We start from the raw sequence: 14003 nt of genomic DNA on the forward strand, positions 1-14003 counted from the left end.
TGTGTCACCAACGGAGAACAGGTTAGCTTGTGCAAACTAGCACAAATTCTGGCCAAGCCGGAAAAAAATCAGAAGAGAACAATTAAGGCAGCTCCTTAAATTAAGGGTCTTCGTCCACCTGGTAATCTGAAATCTTAAAAAGCAGGAAGGGGAAAAAAGAGGCCTTCTCAAAGTTATTTTAAAAAACAATTATTTAACCATTCTATAGGAAATTAGAGAATGAAGTTAAATGCATAATATATTACTAAGATAGAAAACTTTCAACAATAGTTGAATACTGATAGCTAATATCTAACTGTTACACATCTTCAGAATCCATAATTTAAGCCTACATACATGAGCAGTTAAATTTTTAGCCTCTACAGACAAAGGCTGAAACTAAAATGCCACTTAGATCACAATATCAAGAGGGCAGTTAGAGACAAGAACTGTACTGTCACTGATGGCTTATGAACTGCTGCCAGAAGAACCTAGAAAGGAAAAGAAATCCTTCAAACATGAAAGTTTTACCACTGAGTGCTTAAATATTCTTTCCTTTTTAGATTAGCTAAATAAATGTTTCTTCTGACTTGTATGCACTTAAGAAGCCTTGTTTCGCCACCTGAATCCTGATGTTGAGAAAGTTGTGTTATTCAGTAAAAAAGTCCAACGAAAGCAGAGATTCATAAGTTCCTCACAGGCTACAAAGAAAATGCATTTAGTGCTCTATGTTCTAACTACATTCATATTTTCAAAATACCATTGCTTTTCCATCAGTTTGTTTACCTTTTAGTGTATTATTTGTGCTATATAGAATGAAGACAACTACTTAGTAGACCTAGTTCTACAATTATACACTTAATTCATTTATTCAGCATAAGTCACCCTAAGAGGCATATACTCGAAAATTTACAACAGTTTTCCTGTTTTTATCTTAAATAACCCTCTGTACACAAATGGATGAAGGCACAGGATGTGCAGGCTCACAGCTTTAACGTGAAACTCTTTTGTTGCAATTGTTCCACCTGTTCTCAGCCCTCTAAGAAAAAAAAAGTCTTGAGGACTCCACTTTGTGGAAAAGCTCTATGAAAAGCCTGAACGATGATTTTAAGTACTAAGGAGAAAATGAGAAACGTTAGGTATGTGAATCAGGAAATGTTAATTTCATGCACTTTAGGAACACACACTCACACCCCACAGTAGTAGAAGCAGTAGTAGAGGAAAACACTACATGTGTAGGGGTAGAAATATTTGTTACATCATGGTGCTGGCTGGCGATGGAGGGTTGCCGCCTTAGAGCCCCCTGAATGGTACTTCCACTCTGGAAAGCATTCACTACATCCATCTGCAAGGAATCAGAGATTGTGACAGCTTGCTCAGAGAAAGAGAGAGAGAGAGAGAGAGAGAGAGAGAGAGAGAGAGGACTATCCCATCTATAATACACAAGAAGTAAAGAAAAAAGGCACTTTTCTTTTTAATACAGCAGAAACACAGGTAAGAGTTGCATTTAGAGCTGAAGAAAACAGAGAACCCTGAGGGATTATACATTCATCCATATCCCCTCTGAGAGTCTCAGCCACACCATTTAGAATTGCCACTCAAAAGACTGAGGATGGAGAGGAGTGATTTCCCTCATAACACCCACTGTGTCCTACCTTCTCCAAGACCATACCTGAGTTTGTATCCTGTTTAGGCCCCTAAACCACAAGATCTGACCACGACGTAATTCTCTCTCAGCATGATCAATCTCCTCCACATCTTCTGCTAGCTCTTCCTCAGGAATCTCTTCCTTTTGTGTTCCATGACCAGCTTCCTTAAGGAATTTCAGGCGGCTGGTTGGAATTGTTGAAATCAACTAACAGTGAATGAAAATCATGAAACAGGATTATTATTTTAAGGGGAAAAAAAGAATAAACATACTAACAGATGCAAGCCTTAACATAAAATCCTGCATACAATTATCAAAGTTGGAAAAAAGATAAAGATATACACGGGTTAAGTGCATCAACGTAGAGCCATCACTCCATCTGAATAGTTGCAAAGCTGTGTGTTTCCATAGCACCTCAACTGAGATGTGAAATTAAACTTGGACTACAAACCTCGAAGACTTCATCCTTAGTAGGGACAAAGATTCCACTTTATAATTACTTGACCATGCCATGAAGGAACAGTATCAAACCTAAGAAAAGCCCTTAATTCTGTAGACTGTACTAGTATCTAGAGCAGGTTAGATGTTAGGAAGAACTTCTTCACTGAAAGGGTTGTGAGGCACTGGAACAGGCTGCCCAGGGAAGTGGTGGAGTCACCATCCCTGGAAGTCTTCAAAAGACGTTTAGATGTAGAGCTTAGGGAAATGGTTTAGTGGGGACTGTTAGCGTTAGGTCAGAGGTTGGACTCGATGATCTTGAGGTCTCTTCCAACCTAGAAAATTCTGTGATTCTGTGATAAGCATGACATGTTGCCTCATATGAGAAGAACTACATTTACTTAGGAGTAGCTACATCTTTTTCAGAAATACAGAAGAGGCATGCATTCCTCTGACACCAGGAAAACACCACTTGCAAGTCATATTGAGTGATATCTCAAAATCCTTATACCAAATGATTAAATTGCTATCTGTTTTTATTAAATTGCTACTTAATTTAAACTAATTCATCTAGCTTAAGATAAATAAAAGCTATGTACATTCCAGCTTTCCTTTTCATCCCCACTTTCTTCAGAGTTATTCTGTTGAACTATGGACTATGTATTTTGATACATCCAATCTAGTAAATCCACATCAGTTCCAAGCCTGTTTTCCTTGAGCATTATAAACCTAGAAGACTATTTCAGCAGCTGCAGAAGAAAGACTGCTCCAAAAGCAAAATAAACTGCCCTTCATACTGATGTGGCTACTATGAATGCTCCCAGCTTACACTTCAGTTTCTACTGTTCTCAGAAAGGCGAAAGTCTTTTGCTTTAATGAAGTGCTACAGCAGCATGAACTGTAGGCCCTGCAAGATAATTTGGATCAAAGGTATTTCAAGCCATCTCAATTCTCTCTTCTAGGCTACATGTAAACATCAGAGTGACTATTTGATTTTAACTTTTTTTTTTTTTTTTTTAAAAAAAGTACATTTTCCAAGAGCCTTCTTTATAGTCTTATAGCCACTTTTAAAATATGCATTTCTGCATGTATTCACAAGTAAAATTAATCCTGCCACTTTCATATAAAAATTGAAGTGTTCTTTACAAAATGGAATGGAAGAAACTGTACTGAAGAACTCTTCAAGCGGTATAAAAAAAACTTAGACAACTATGTCATTAAATAATGACAAACTATGTAGCTCTGAAGTTTCGTGTAAATAAGCTTGCTGCTTACAATTATTGTGCATACAATAGTATTGAAATACAAAAAAAAAAAAAAGATGCAGTAGCTTAGTTATGCTTCATAACTGTGCAACTGGAGAAGATTAAAGAGAAAACTGTTTTGAGTTTTGCTGTGTTTTGCTATTCCAGAAAGTCCTAAAATACCAAAATACTAGCAAGTATTGCTACAGTCCTGATTCGTCAAGAAAACTATTCAACACCAAGTTAAATATATAGAAACATTAGCATTGCATCTGAATCGTTACAGAAGTTCTTCTAGTACTTATCTGGCTGAAGACAATTTCTTGTTTAAGTAGTTACTACAGGTACTCCTAGTTAAAAGTTGCTGAGCATAAACTGGACATAGCATCTAGTTAGGAATTATAACTACTCAGCCTAGTCAGAGTAAGGAATAACCAACTATGGACTTGCTAGCTATTGACCTAGACTATTTTATGCAGTATTTACTGTTAATCTCCACAAATTCATGTAGGCCCATTGAAAGATATGAGTACTTAAGATAAAATACTTTACATGAAAAACACAAACACACACAAGGAAATAGATGACATTTTGAAAAAAAGCTAGTTTACCTGGCCCCAAAGTAGTGTTCCCATGCCCAGGAAAACAGACCACAGCCACTGTTCAATTGAGAGTTCTGAGCAACTAAAAGGCTTTCCACCAAACTGCACAATAATTATCTGTGAAAAGCAGTATTATTGAACATACATCAGTGATCTGTTATTAGAAAATTCCATAGTAAAAGATTGTTATAGAAAACGTTACTTTAGCACATAGGATTTACCATCCCATTAAGAAAGTATTTCTTCTGTCTCAGCTGTTGGAACTGTTTCCAAACATGAGCAATCTTCTCTTGCTTTTCAGTTTTTCCAATAACTATTTAGTTATTCTTCAAATGGTACACTCAAGAAAACCCTGTTGGTTACTTCTTCGTGCTTAGTCTTCCCTCTTCATATGACATTTACAGCATATATTTGATGCTACAAATTTACAGTGTTTATTTATCATACTAACAACCATCTGAAAGTTGAATGAACTGATCTAAATGATTAACACAAATCTTAGATCTGCAAGACGTGAACATTTCAGAAGTCATTCAGACTATTACTATGTATCTCAGTGTTAAATGTCAGTTTAGATGTTGCATTATGATGACTTATGTAGTAAAACCCTGGGGGAAGAGTGGTCAAGACCTCAAAAAAAGAAGAGTTAAATGAGCTCCTTCTGACTAACTTATTACAACAATCTGTGCAGGCCCTAATAAGCAAGGTATCCCCACTGCATAGGAATAATATGCATGGAACTCTGCCCTGGAGAATAAACATTCAAGTAGCAGGGCAAACATCAAAAGGAAACAGTACTGACCACTAAGTAAGACTCCTGACAACTGGAAGGTCCAAGAGTAATTTATTTTATTAACATGGAATAAAACACTAAGACAACTCAAGAGTTGCTTATTTGGGAAGGCATCTGTCCATTAGGTTTATGAAAGGAACACAGTTGTAGGCAGGAGTAATTTCTACATATTTGGATTTGTTGGAAAATAATAGTCTGCTGCATTTGCCAGCCTAAAAAAAAAATGTAACTTCTGGGAAACTGCCACCTGAAGAAGTCTAAAACTGGGAAAGTACGTGAATCAATTTTACATGAAGTAGAGGTGCATACACTTGCACTGCTTGAACTGCTATGTATTTGGTCAATCTTTTGAAATTCAAAGGCTAAGAAGTAGTTTAAGTTGTGTGATGTATCTTAAGTCTAAAATAATGTAAGTCAAAATGATATTTTGTTAATCATTAAAATGTAATATTGTTTTGTTGGTTATTTCACTACATTCACTGGTACGAATGAATTAAAGGTTAATGCTAATGAGGTGAAACTATCTTGTGTAAACTATTTCTTTAAAATAAACTTTGTGTTTCTCAGTGTGTTGACCTGATCAATTTCAGATAATAATTCATCTTGTTAGTAAAGAGAGATTTAACTAACCAGCTCTAACAAATCTGCCTAGATGCGCCAACTAAAGGTCACTAGTCATCACTGTAAATAAGACCTAATGCAATATTACCTGTACAGACAATAGATTTCTATTGAGAAAGACACAGCTTCTTCACATTTTAAGAGACTAAAACACCAAGATCAAATTGAATGACTAGAAAATGCAAATACTAAATACAAGTAATTTTGACTTCAATTTTGACAATTTCAAATAGGTCTTACCTGAAGACCCTGTCAAGCAGGATTTCCAAGTGTTTTACAGTGTGTTTGACTGGTGATTTTTCACATTGTAGAAATGAAATGCCTAGGTGGCTAGCATTTCCAAGGTAAGCAAGAAGTTACTTACCTGCACAACAAATGTCCCCAAAACAATAGCACAGAAGATAGCATTGTTAAAGATCCCTTCAAAAACATTTCTTTCGCCATGAATTTTTCGGGCATTAATTTCATTAAACAGCTGCATCATCACAAATGTATTAAATACAATAGTATAATGTTCTGAAGGAGGGGCATGCAGAGGTGCATTTCTTCCACTATCGATATCAAAAATTCTCTCACCTGTGTATAAAAGACATTTATCAGCAGCTTAAGTTGGTGACTTTACACACACACACAGACAGAACATTCAATAGAATAAAAAAACTAGGTTTAAAGACTTCGTCAACATAGACTTACAGAGTTATGATAAAGTTCTAAGTATCCTTACCAGCAAACAGGAGTGTAAAGACCACTACGAGTTGATAGAATGCGTGACCCAAGATATTCTTCATCATTGTGCGGGAAATCAGAGGTTTGTTTCTACCATAAGGCTTTCGCAGCAGAAGAGCTTCAGTTGGTGGCTCTGTTGCCAGGGCAAGAGAAGCTAGTGTGTCCATTATGAGATTTACCCACAGCATCTGCACAGCTTTAAGTGGAGAATCCTATAAAGATAGATATGTAAACCCTCCAGTTTAAGTGAACAAACTGCAGCTATTAAAAGGTATTTATTGTAAGACATTGACTCAAATGAATTCAAACTCAGTTGTATAATAGTCCAAAGAATGTAATGCTCTTTAAAACATGGCAGTTGTGACATTTGCAACATTTTTAGTTGAAACTACCCATCACCAGTACATACCTGTGTTATGCATGCTCCTGTAAAAGCAACAATTACTGCTACTACATTGACTGTAAGCTGGAACTGAAGAAATTTGGAAATGCTGTCATACACGTTTCGTCCCCACATAACTGCTTTAACAATACTTGTGAAGTTGTCATCCGTAAGGATAATATCAGAAGCTTCTTTAGCTACATCTGTTCCAGCAATTCCCTGGTAGAAAAAGAGAAACATTATGAAATATAACAGGATGCACTGTTGTATACAGTAGAAGCAATTATATCTTTGGTCAGCATTTTAGCATTCACTTTGATGCACCATGTCTTTTGGATTACTTTAATGTAAGCAACCCAAAGCTCTACTGAAGCAAGATTTGCTTCTAAGTTCTACTGCAGAATGAAAAATTATAAAGTCATTTAAAGTATACACACCTTAGTAATAAACAAATCTCAAGCTGACAATAAAAAGACACTGTGCAAGTTCCCCATGTTCAAGTTAAAGACCACCAGATGGTGCAGCACTACAGGTTAGTCCATCTCCCAAGTTTGCTATATGGATTCCAACCAATAGGGCAATACATGTGTACGTGGTGGAGCAATACACATTGCCAAAATCCTTTTGCAGAAACATATTGATGTTGAACAGCAAGACGTGTTATCATCACATGTAACATTGCAGTGCAAGGACATTGTTAGGTTTTGAGCAACTGGAATTTGCTGAGACTATTTAAAAAGTTTAGGTTGTGTATTATACGTAACACTTACTTCAAGGGTGGCTTTTCGAAACACCATAGACAGTAACTCAACAAGAAATTGAATGATCATTATTTTGCTAAGTTACCTGTAAAACTATGTGTACAATTTAAAAGATACCTTCAAATAGTATGTAGTAGGTATTTTAAGTGATCTTTAGATAATCAGTTAGAGATGATGTGTTGGCATATGGGTTTTTTTCTGGTGGCATTTTGTTTTTCTTATAAAAAGAAAAGAGATGAACATAGATAGCATCCCCAACAACACCAACTACAGCAGCGGTCTACAACAGCAGAAATAGCAGAAAACACATTTATCCTAACAAGACTGTTACAGTATAGAGAACATTTCATGCATAAATTTGTAATGTATGCTTTTGAAAATACTCTGAAAACGGCATGGAAGCCTTTCCTTCTCTTGATAGTAATCTATTGGGAAAAAATCTAATTCAGTTCATCTGTATGTTGTAGTAAAAGTGTGGTCTTCAGGTATCCGTCCCATCCCACCACCACACCACCAACCACCCCCCCAGTTCAAAAGGTTAATGATGAGCCTTTAAAGACTAGCATGACCGACTAGCACCAGATTGTACTTTGTCAGCTTAAGGCTGAAGAGGAATCTTGAGGCAAGAAGAAGCTTGAAGTATTCGTCTTAAAGTGCTTTGAAGTAGTTAGAAGAGAGCTGAAGCCTACAATATTTAAGGTATGAGCCTGTCTAGTATTAGCACTTAAAGGGTTTTTAATTGATAGGCTAAATCTACTCTAATTGATAGGCAAGCAAGTATTCTAAGGCTCTCTATATAATGGCAGATCAATTTTCATAAATGTTAATCCAGATTTATAAAGCACATTAAGGAATTTTAAGTCAAATTCAATGCTGAAAGTCACTTGGAGCTTGACTTTTTACTCAGGTAGATAATGACAGGACAAGGGAGAATGGTTTTAAACTAAAAGGGGAGATTTGGTTTAGATGTGAAGAAGCTATTATTTTTTTTTATTTTTTACCACTGAGGGTGGTGAGGCACTGGCACAGGATGACTAGAGAAGTTGTGGATGCCCCACCCCTGGAAGTCCTCAAGGTTGGGCTGGATGGGGCTTTGGGCAGCCTGGTCTGGTGTGAGGTGTCCTTGCCCCTGTCGGGAGGCTGGGGAGTGGAATTAGATGGTCTTTAAGGTCCCTTCCAACCCAAGCTGTTCTGTGACTTTCTGATTCCATTCTATGGTTGACAGTGATAAGGTTTTTCAGGGACTACCTTTATAGCTGTAGTTTATCAAATATTTAATACCATGTAGACAATTGCATCAGCAAGAACAAATACATAAGCCACAACAAGTCAAAAAACAAACAAACAACTAATCAAACTAAAACACTACAACCCCTGCCTCTGGGAGACACATTCAAGTATTAACATTTTTGTGTCTTCTTAAAGATCATTTATTATCTGATAGAGAACTGATGTGTTGTCTCCTAACTCCTTCAGGTCATCCCAGGAAGAGCAAAATGACAATGCAATTTCCTTAGCCACCATAGACTGCTTAGGACTCTGTAACAAGTGTTTAACACAAGGTAAATATAGGCTAAGACATTCTGCTTAATTTTCATGAGCTCTGTTTAAGACTTGGTTTGGCTCCCATATCAAAGAGTGTTTGAGAATTTAAATTGAGACAGTAGGGTAGACTGAGGAGCCATTCAGACAAATACAGATTTGTCTGAATCTAGGCTACCACAAAATGCTGGTATTTCAGTTGTACTAGAGATATCATAGTACAGCCTCCAAAGTAATTTTAAACATCAGCTAGGACTCTCTTTCATCCTAATTTCCCTGTTCTTCTGCATCACTTTATGGAAAACATACGAATAAGCTCATTTCATATCATGTATAAGCTTTACTGAACATCAACACAGTACGCTACTTACCAGCTAAAGTCATTCCGCCATATGCTGAACAGAACTGATTGCAGGAATCTTCAGTATCAGTAATTTTAGTGCTACATTTTGCAACAAGTCTTTGCTTTAAAAAAGGTTTTTATTTACAAATGACTGGGGTTTTGCAGCGTATGCTTTATTCAATGGCAAATGCCACAAAGACATTTTTAATCAAATAAAAAGATGGTTAAGTTGGAAGAGTGAGAAACAAGAAAAACTAGTCAGTATTAAACATGAGAAGTCACCCTTAACTTAGTTGCATATTAGCTCAGGAAATAAGCCAGGATATTCAATCTTCTTTCAAGTGATTAGATAAACTGCTTTATCAAAATAGTACTCAAAATACTGAAGGAAAAGAAGTCATACCATGGCAAATCCAACATCCGCCTTTTTCAGAGCTGGACCATCATTGGTACCATCACCAGTTACTGCTACAACTTGCCTCTGATCAAAGACAGTGCTGTCAATTATACCTAAAATAAAATGACATTTCAGTGTTAATAGTTCAAAACAGACAACAAAAAATTGAAGCTGAAAGAGAAAACCATTACCTTCCTCAGAGTCAAAAACACTAGGACTGTCTGTGATTGTGTTGGTTACCCCACTCCCCCTCGCTTAGTAAATAGATCAGCTGGCAGTCATTGGCATTTCCCACTATACCTATATTATTCTTTCTATAAACAGAACTTTCCTTGGAAGCTCAAATGGTTTTTATTTACCTTTTACTAGAGTGTGTTTGTCAGTAGGAGATGATCTTGCAAGAACACGAAGCTTTGGCCAGATTTTATCTATTCGCTCTTGCTCTATCTACAAAAAGATAGATATTTTGCAGTTATGTGCCTTAACAAAAGAGCTGCTGATTTAACTTAAGTAGTCAGTGTACTTACCTCTCCTTTTTCATTGCGTATTCTCCTGTTAAAGTCTTTGCCCTCCAAACACAGGAAGTCTTCACCAGGATTCAGAATACCACATTTTAATGCAATAGCACGAGCAGTGTTAATGTTATCACCAGTGACCATACGCACAGTTATGCCTGCACGCTGACATTTTTTTATTGCATCTGGTACCTATATGCAAAAAAATGACAGTTAGACTATACAGTTGCTAAAAAAAAATATAGATACGTGAATGAATTGTCTTTAGCTCAAACAAGGATAATTCTTATTTTAAAATCAATACTGTTGTTATGGAACATTTGAAAAAGTTTAGTCACCTTAATTCTTTTCCTGAAAAACATATAAATGGCTATTCTGGCAAAGGGTGGTTCTTTTTTGTTTTGTTGCCTTTCCCCCACCCTGCCTCCCCGTTTATTTACCCTCTTCATTTTTCAACTATTGCAGTCTTCAAAAAATATCACACACAAACCCCATAATACACTACAGGGTGTAGTAGTAGCTAAAAGTTACCAAATACTGGCTTTACATTTATGATTATGTAATATAAAATACAATTCACACAATACTCATCAGCCCGTAACTTCTCACGTTAAGTGACAGTAATGTGGATCAAAAAGGAGTCCCATTTACATGCAGCATTATAGGATTCACTGTTGAGAATTACTGCCGTCCATGGACCTCAACAACAAGCAGAACTCCTTCGCTCACTTCGTAGATCACAAACCCTCCTTCCCATGAGAAGCTGGCAGCAAACGCAATGGCTAAATATGATCCTAACCCATATTCCTAATATTCCTAGTGGTTAAAAAACCACTAGCTCTTCCATCTACCGACACACACTGCTTAGTAAGCGCCTTAAGTCATTAGTTTGTACAGAGCTTCAGTAACACAGCATAAGTGACGTTAAGAAGTTTTAATCTGCTTTTGTAGCTCCATTAACTTTTCCCCCCAAGAAATTAGATTTTCATCTATTAACTATTCTTAAGACAAACAATAGTAATTCAGTTTCTTGTACTCTTTGCATGAATCAGGATATGCTTTAATAGTCACTGCAGTTCACTCAGTGATCCTACCTCAGGTCTCACCGGATCTTCAATCCCAACAACAGCAATGCACGTCAGACCAGTAACAATGTCGTTTTCATTGTCCCATTCCGGCTCTGGTTCCCCAGCTGGGAAGTCTCTGAATGCCAGACAAATGGTTCTGAGACCTTCAGAAGCCATTGGCTCAATTACAGTTTTTACGATATCATCTCGGTCCCTAGGTCTGAATACCTTTGGTTCTCCATTAGCACTCAGTATTTTGAAGCACCTGAAAAGGAAAGTTTAAGTAGTTATCAGATGTTTACCAAAGTTCAGCCTGTTGTGGAAAATGGCTTGTTAGCCAGCTCCAGTAAGTTTCCACAAGTTTTGTTTTCACTAGACTCTCTCACACACAAGAAAAAAAATACACAATAGCAGCAACTCTAAGGTAATTGTCTCCATATGCACTTAATCTCTTCCTAATTGTAAAACATACCATCTGCAGAATGTTAACTGAGATGGCTGTCTGTCCTCGGATGAAAATAATGCCCCCTGAATTGAGGAAACAGACACTAGTTGCTTCCTAGAAGTAACCGTTTCTCTACTGTACATCAATGCAGTGCTTACATTGTTGGAGTCAGTTCATCTAGTTTCACATTGTCCCAACAAATTGTCCCACCTTGCTAGCAGCTGCAATCATCGCAGAAGTACAATAAACTTCCAGAAGATGCACATGGTGCTTCAACAGCTTTAAGCACTAAGCTTACAGCACTAAAACCCAACTCTGATGGTATGATGAACCAATCCTATCATTGGGTGTAAACTTTACTAGTCTAAAAAAATAAATAAATCAAAATGTACATTTAAAATTCAGGCTATTTGGCAAAGAGTTTTTAATGTGGAGCATTAAATTAAAAACAAATGCTTAAAACTGACTGAAAAGTTTAAGAGGCTAGATTCGAAATAACATATTCAAGCATTTTAACTCACGCTTTTAGTTTATTTCTTCATGCCATAGATGCCACTGCTTTCATAGAGAGCATATATTGATGCCACGAATATAACAGTAACAAGTGCATTTAACAATAAATGTAATTTTGTTCATCTGTATCCTTACTAAAGTTTTGCCATAATTCAATGCCATAAGCACTTGTTTCACCAATCAGTACTGATGTGGCACTGAAAAAAGTAAGAATTTGACACTTTAAAAACATCTGGTAGATCTGACAGACAACTAGTGTTACATACAAATATTTTAGTCCAGTGGTTTAGGAAATTCTCAGGTGCAATACATACAAAGTTTCCACTGCAGCCAGGAAACAAAGATGAAGCAGTTCCTTTACACTTCTTGCTATTTATCAAAACTGAAATTTGAAGTCTGTCCTTCATTTTGGTTATCTGTTCTAATGTCAGCAACCACTAAGTATACCTTGCATTAACTCTAATCATAGGGCTTGTAATGATTTCAAAGCATTCCAAGATGGAAATGCATGGAAACCAGTAAGTTTTATGTAAAGGTTTAATTGAAACTCACTTCAAAGTATTTACTCGAGACATGATTGTAAGGCAAGAGGAAAAAACTGTTCTGCTTTAAATTTTTTGCAGCATTTCTTCTACCCTTACTAGCGATTTCTTTGTATCTTTTAATACATATTATATATATATCCCTATTTAAACTTTCTGTAAATAGTCATACATGTGATAGTAAAGAATGAACAGCACAGCTGACAAACCACGTTACCAGCTCTGTGATTAACTTCTTGCACAGCATAGGCAGAAGGTAAAGAAAATGGCTTAGGGTGCTAAGACTTTCTTAGACAGTGCTGCTCAAATAGCTTTGGGATTACAGTATACCAATAGTATCTAAATCAGTCTAGGTTTTCTTGTTCTTTCCTAGGTACCATTATTATTTATATCTCAATTGTGAACCTAAATGGACCACAGGAATCGGACTGAATGAGTTCTAGCATCTACAGTTTGGTTACTCAACAAGGTAGAAGTAAGGCAAAAACAGGCAGTTACTCACTGATGAAGACTGGTTTAAAATTTAGCTATATAGTAATTCACATCTAAATCTATATTCTGTATCAAAAGGAACTGAAGTCCCTGAAAGACTGACTTTTTGTTGTCAGTACTAAATTGATGAAGAAGGAAAAAATTCATCTTTTCTCTTTAGTGTATTAGTACATCCCTAAGCAGTGATTTTGGGGGCTGGCAGCAAGCAAAAAATTAAGCTGAACTAAAGAACGCAATCTTACGTGCTACGCTCACACAAATAGTATGAAGTTAAGACTGAAAACAGACCGGCTACAACTGCTGTTTCTAGACTACAGGATGCATGCATGCCTTCTCTCCTCACCTGGTTAGGAGTTAGGAGTTACCACAGCCTTTTCACACTTTAAGGTTTGTCCCAATGGTGATACATTGCTCACTAATAGTCTAATCGCTAGAACAAAAAGCCTCTACAGATGCATAAGGAAACAACTTGCTTTGTCAGATTAGGAAAAAAAAAAAAACTCTTGGTAAAGTTCAATCTTCTGTTAAAGTAATCAACTTTGGCACAAATTTACACACTCTTCTCAATCTCAAAGTGACCTTAAAGTGATCACTTTTGCAAAGTCACAAATCCTACCCAGATTTTAAGTGGATCAGCTGTCAGGACTTTCCTGGAACATGGGTGAGTATTTTTACCAACTTAAAACTAAAATGGTTTAGTAACTAGAGAATAGTGCTAATCAAACACTTTCCTTTATCTGTGCAGATTTTACATGTTAAAATTAAAAATGACCAGCTGTACTTCTGCTTTACATTTTTTAGTGGGCTAGAATTAAAGTAACCCAAATGCTACCAGCCCACCTCACTGTATAAAGTCAAATAACTGAGAGAGAGAAGCCAGGGAGCTATCCCAGGGGTACAGGACTGTTGCATTTGTTCACGAACAGAGCTACAGAAATGATTTGCAGTCTATG

General features: G+C 36.6%; 1 protein-coding gene across 4 annotated transcripts in view; it reads right to left on the reverse strand.

The window, feature by feature from the left end:
• ATP2B1 (ATPase plasma membrane Ca2+ transporting 1) overlaps positions 1-14003 on the reverse strand; it is a 64679-nt gene that overhangs the window by 5927 nt on the left and 44749 nt on the right. For 3 of the 4 annotated variants that reach the window (XM_082751761.1, XM_082751760.1, XM_082751759.1), the window contains exons 12-21: positions 11086-11323; positions 10004-10183; positions 9836-9923; positions 9483-9589; positions 6461-6652; positions 6050-6263; positions 5690-5901; positions 3921-4028; positions 1652-1834; positions 1238-1324 (exon numbers count right to left, since the gene is read on the reverse strand). In XM_082751761.1, the coding sequence (XP_082607887.1) occupies positions 1238-1324; positions 1652-1834; positions 3921-4028; positions 5690-5901; positions 6050-6263; positions 6461-6652; positions 9483-9589; positions 9836-9923; positions 10004-10183; positions 11086-11323 (1609 nt within the window). The remainder of the gene's footprint in view (positions 1-1237; positions 1325-1651; positions 1835-3920; positions 4029-5689; positions 5902-6049; positions 6264-6460; positions 6653-9482; positions 9590-9835; positions 9924-10003; positions 10184-11085; positions 11324-14003) is intronic. The other variant, XM_082751762.1, reaches the window with a different exon arrangement.

This window comes from Aythya marila (genome assembly GCF_965140915.1).
Source record: "Aythya marila genome assembly, chromosome: 1".
NCBI lineage: Eukaryota > Metazoa > Chordata > Aves > Anseriformes > Anatidae > Aythya > Aythya marila.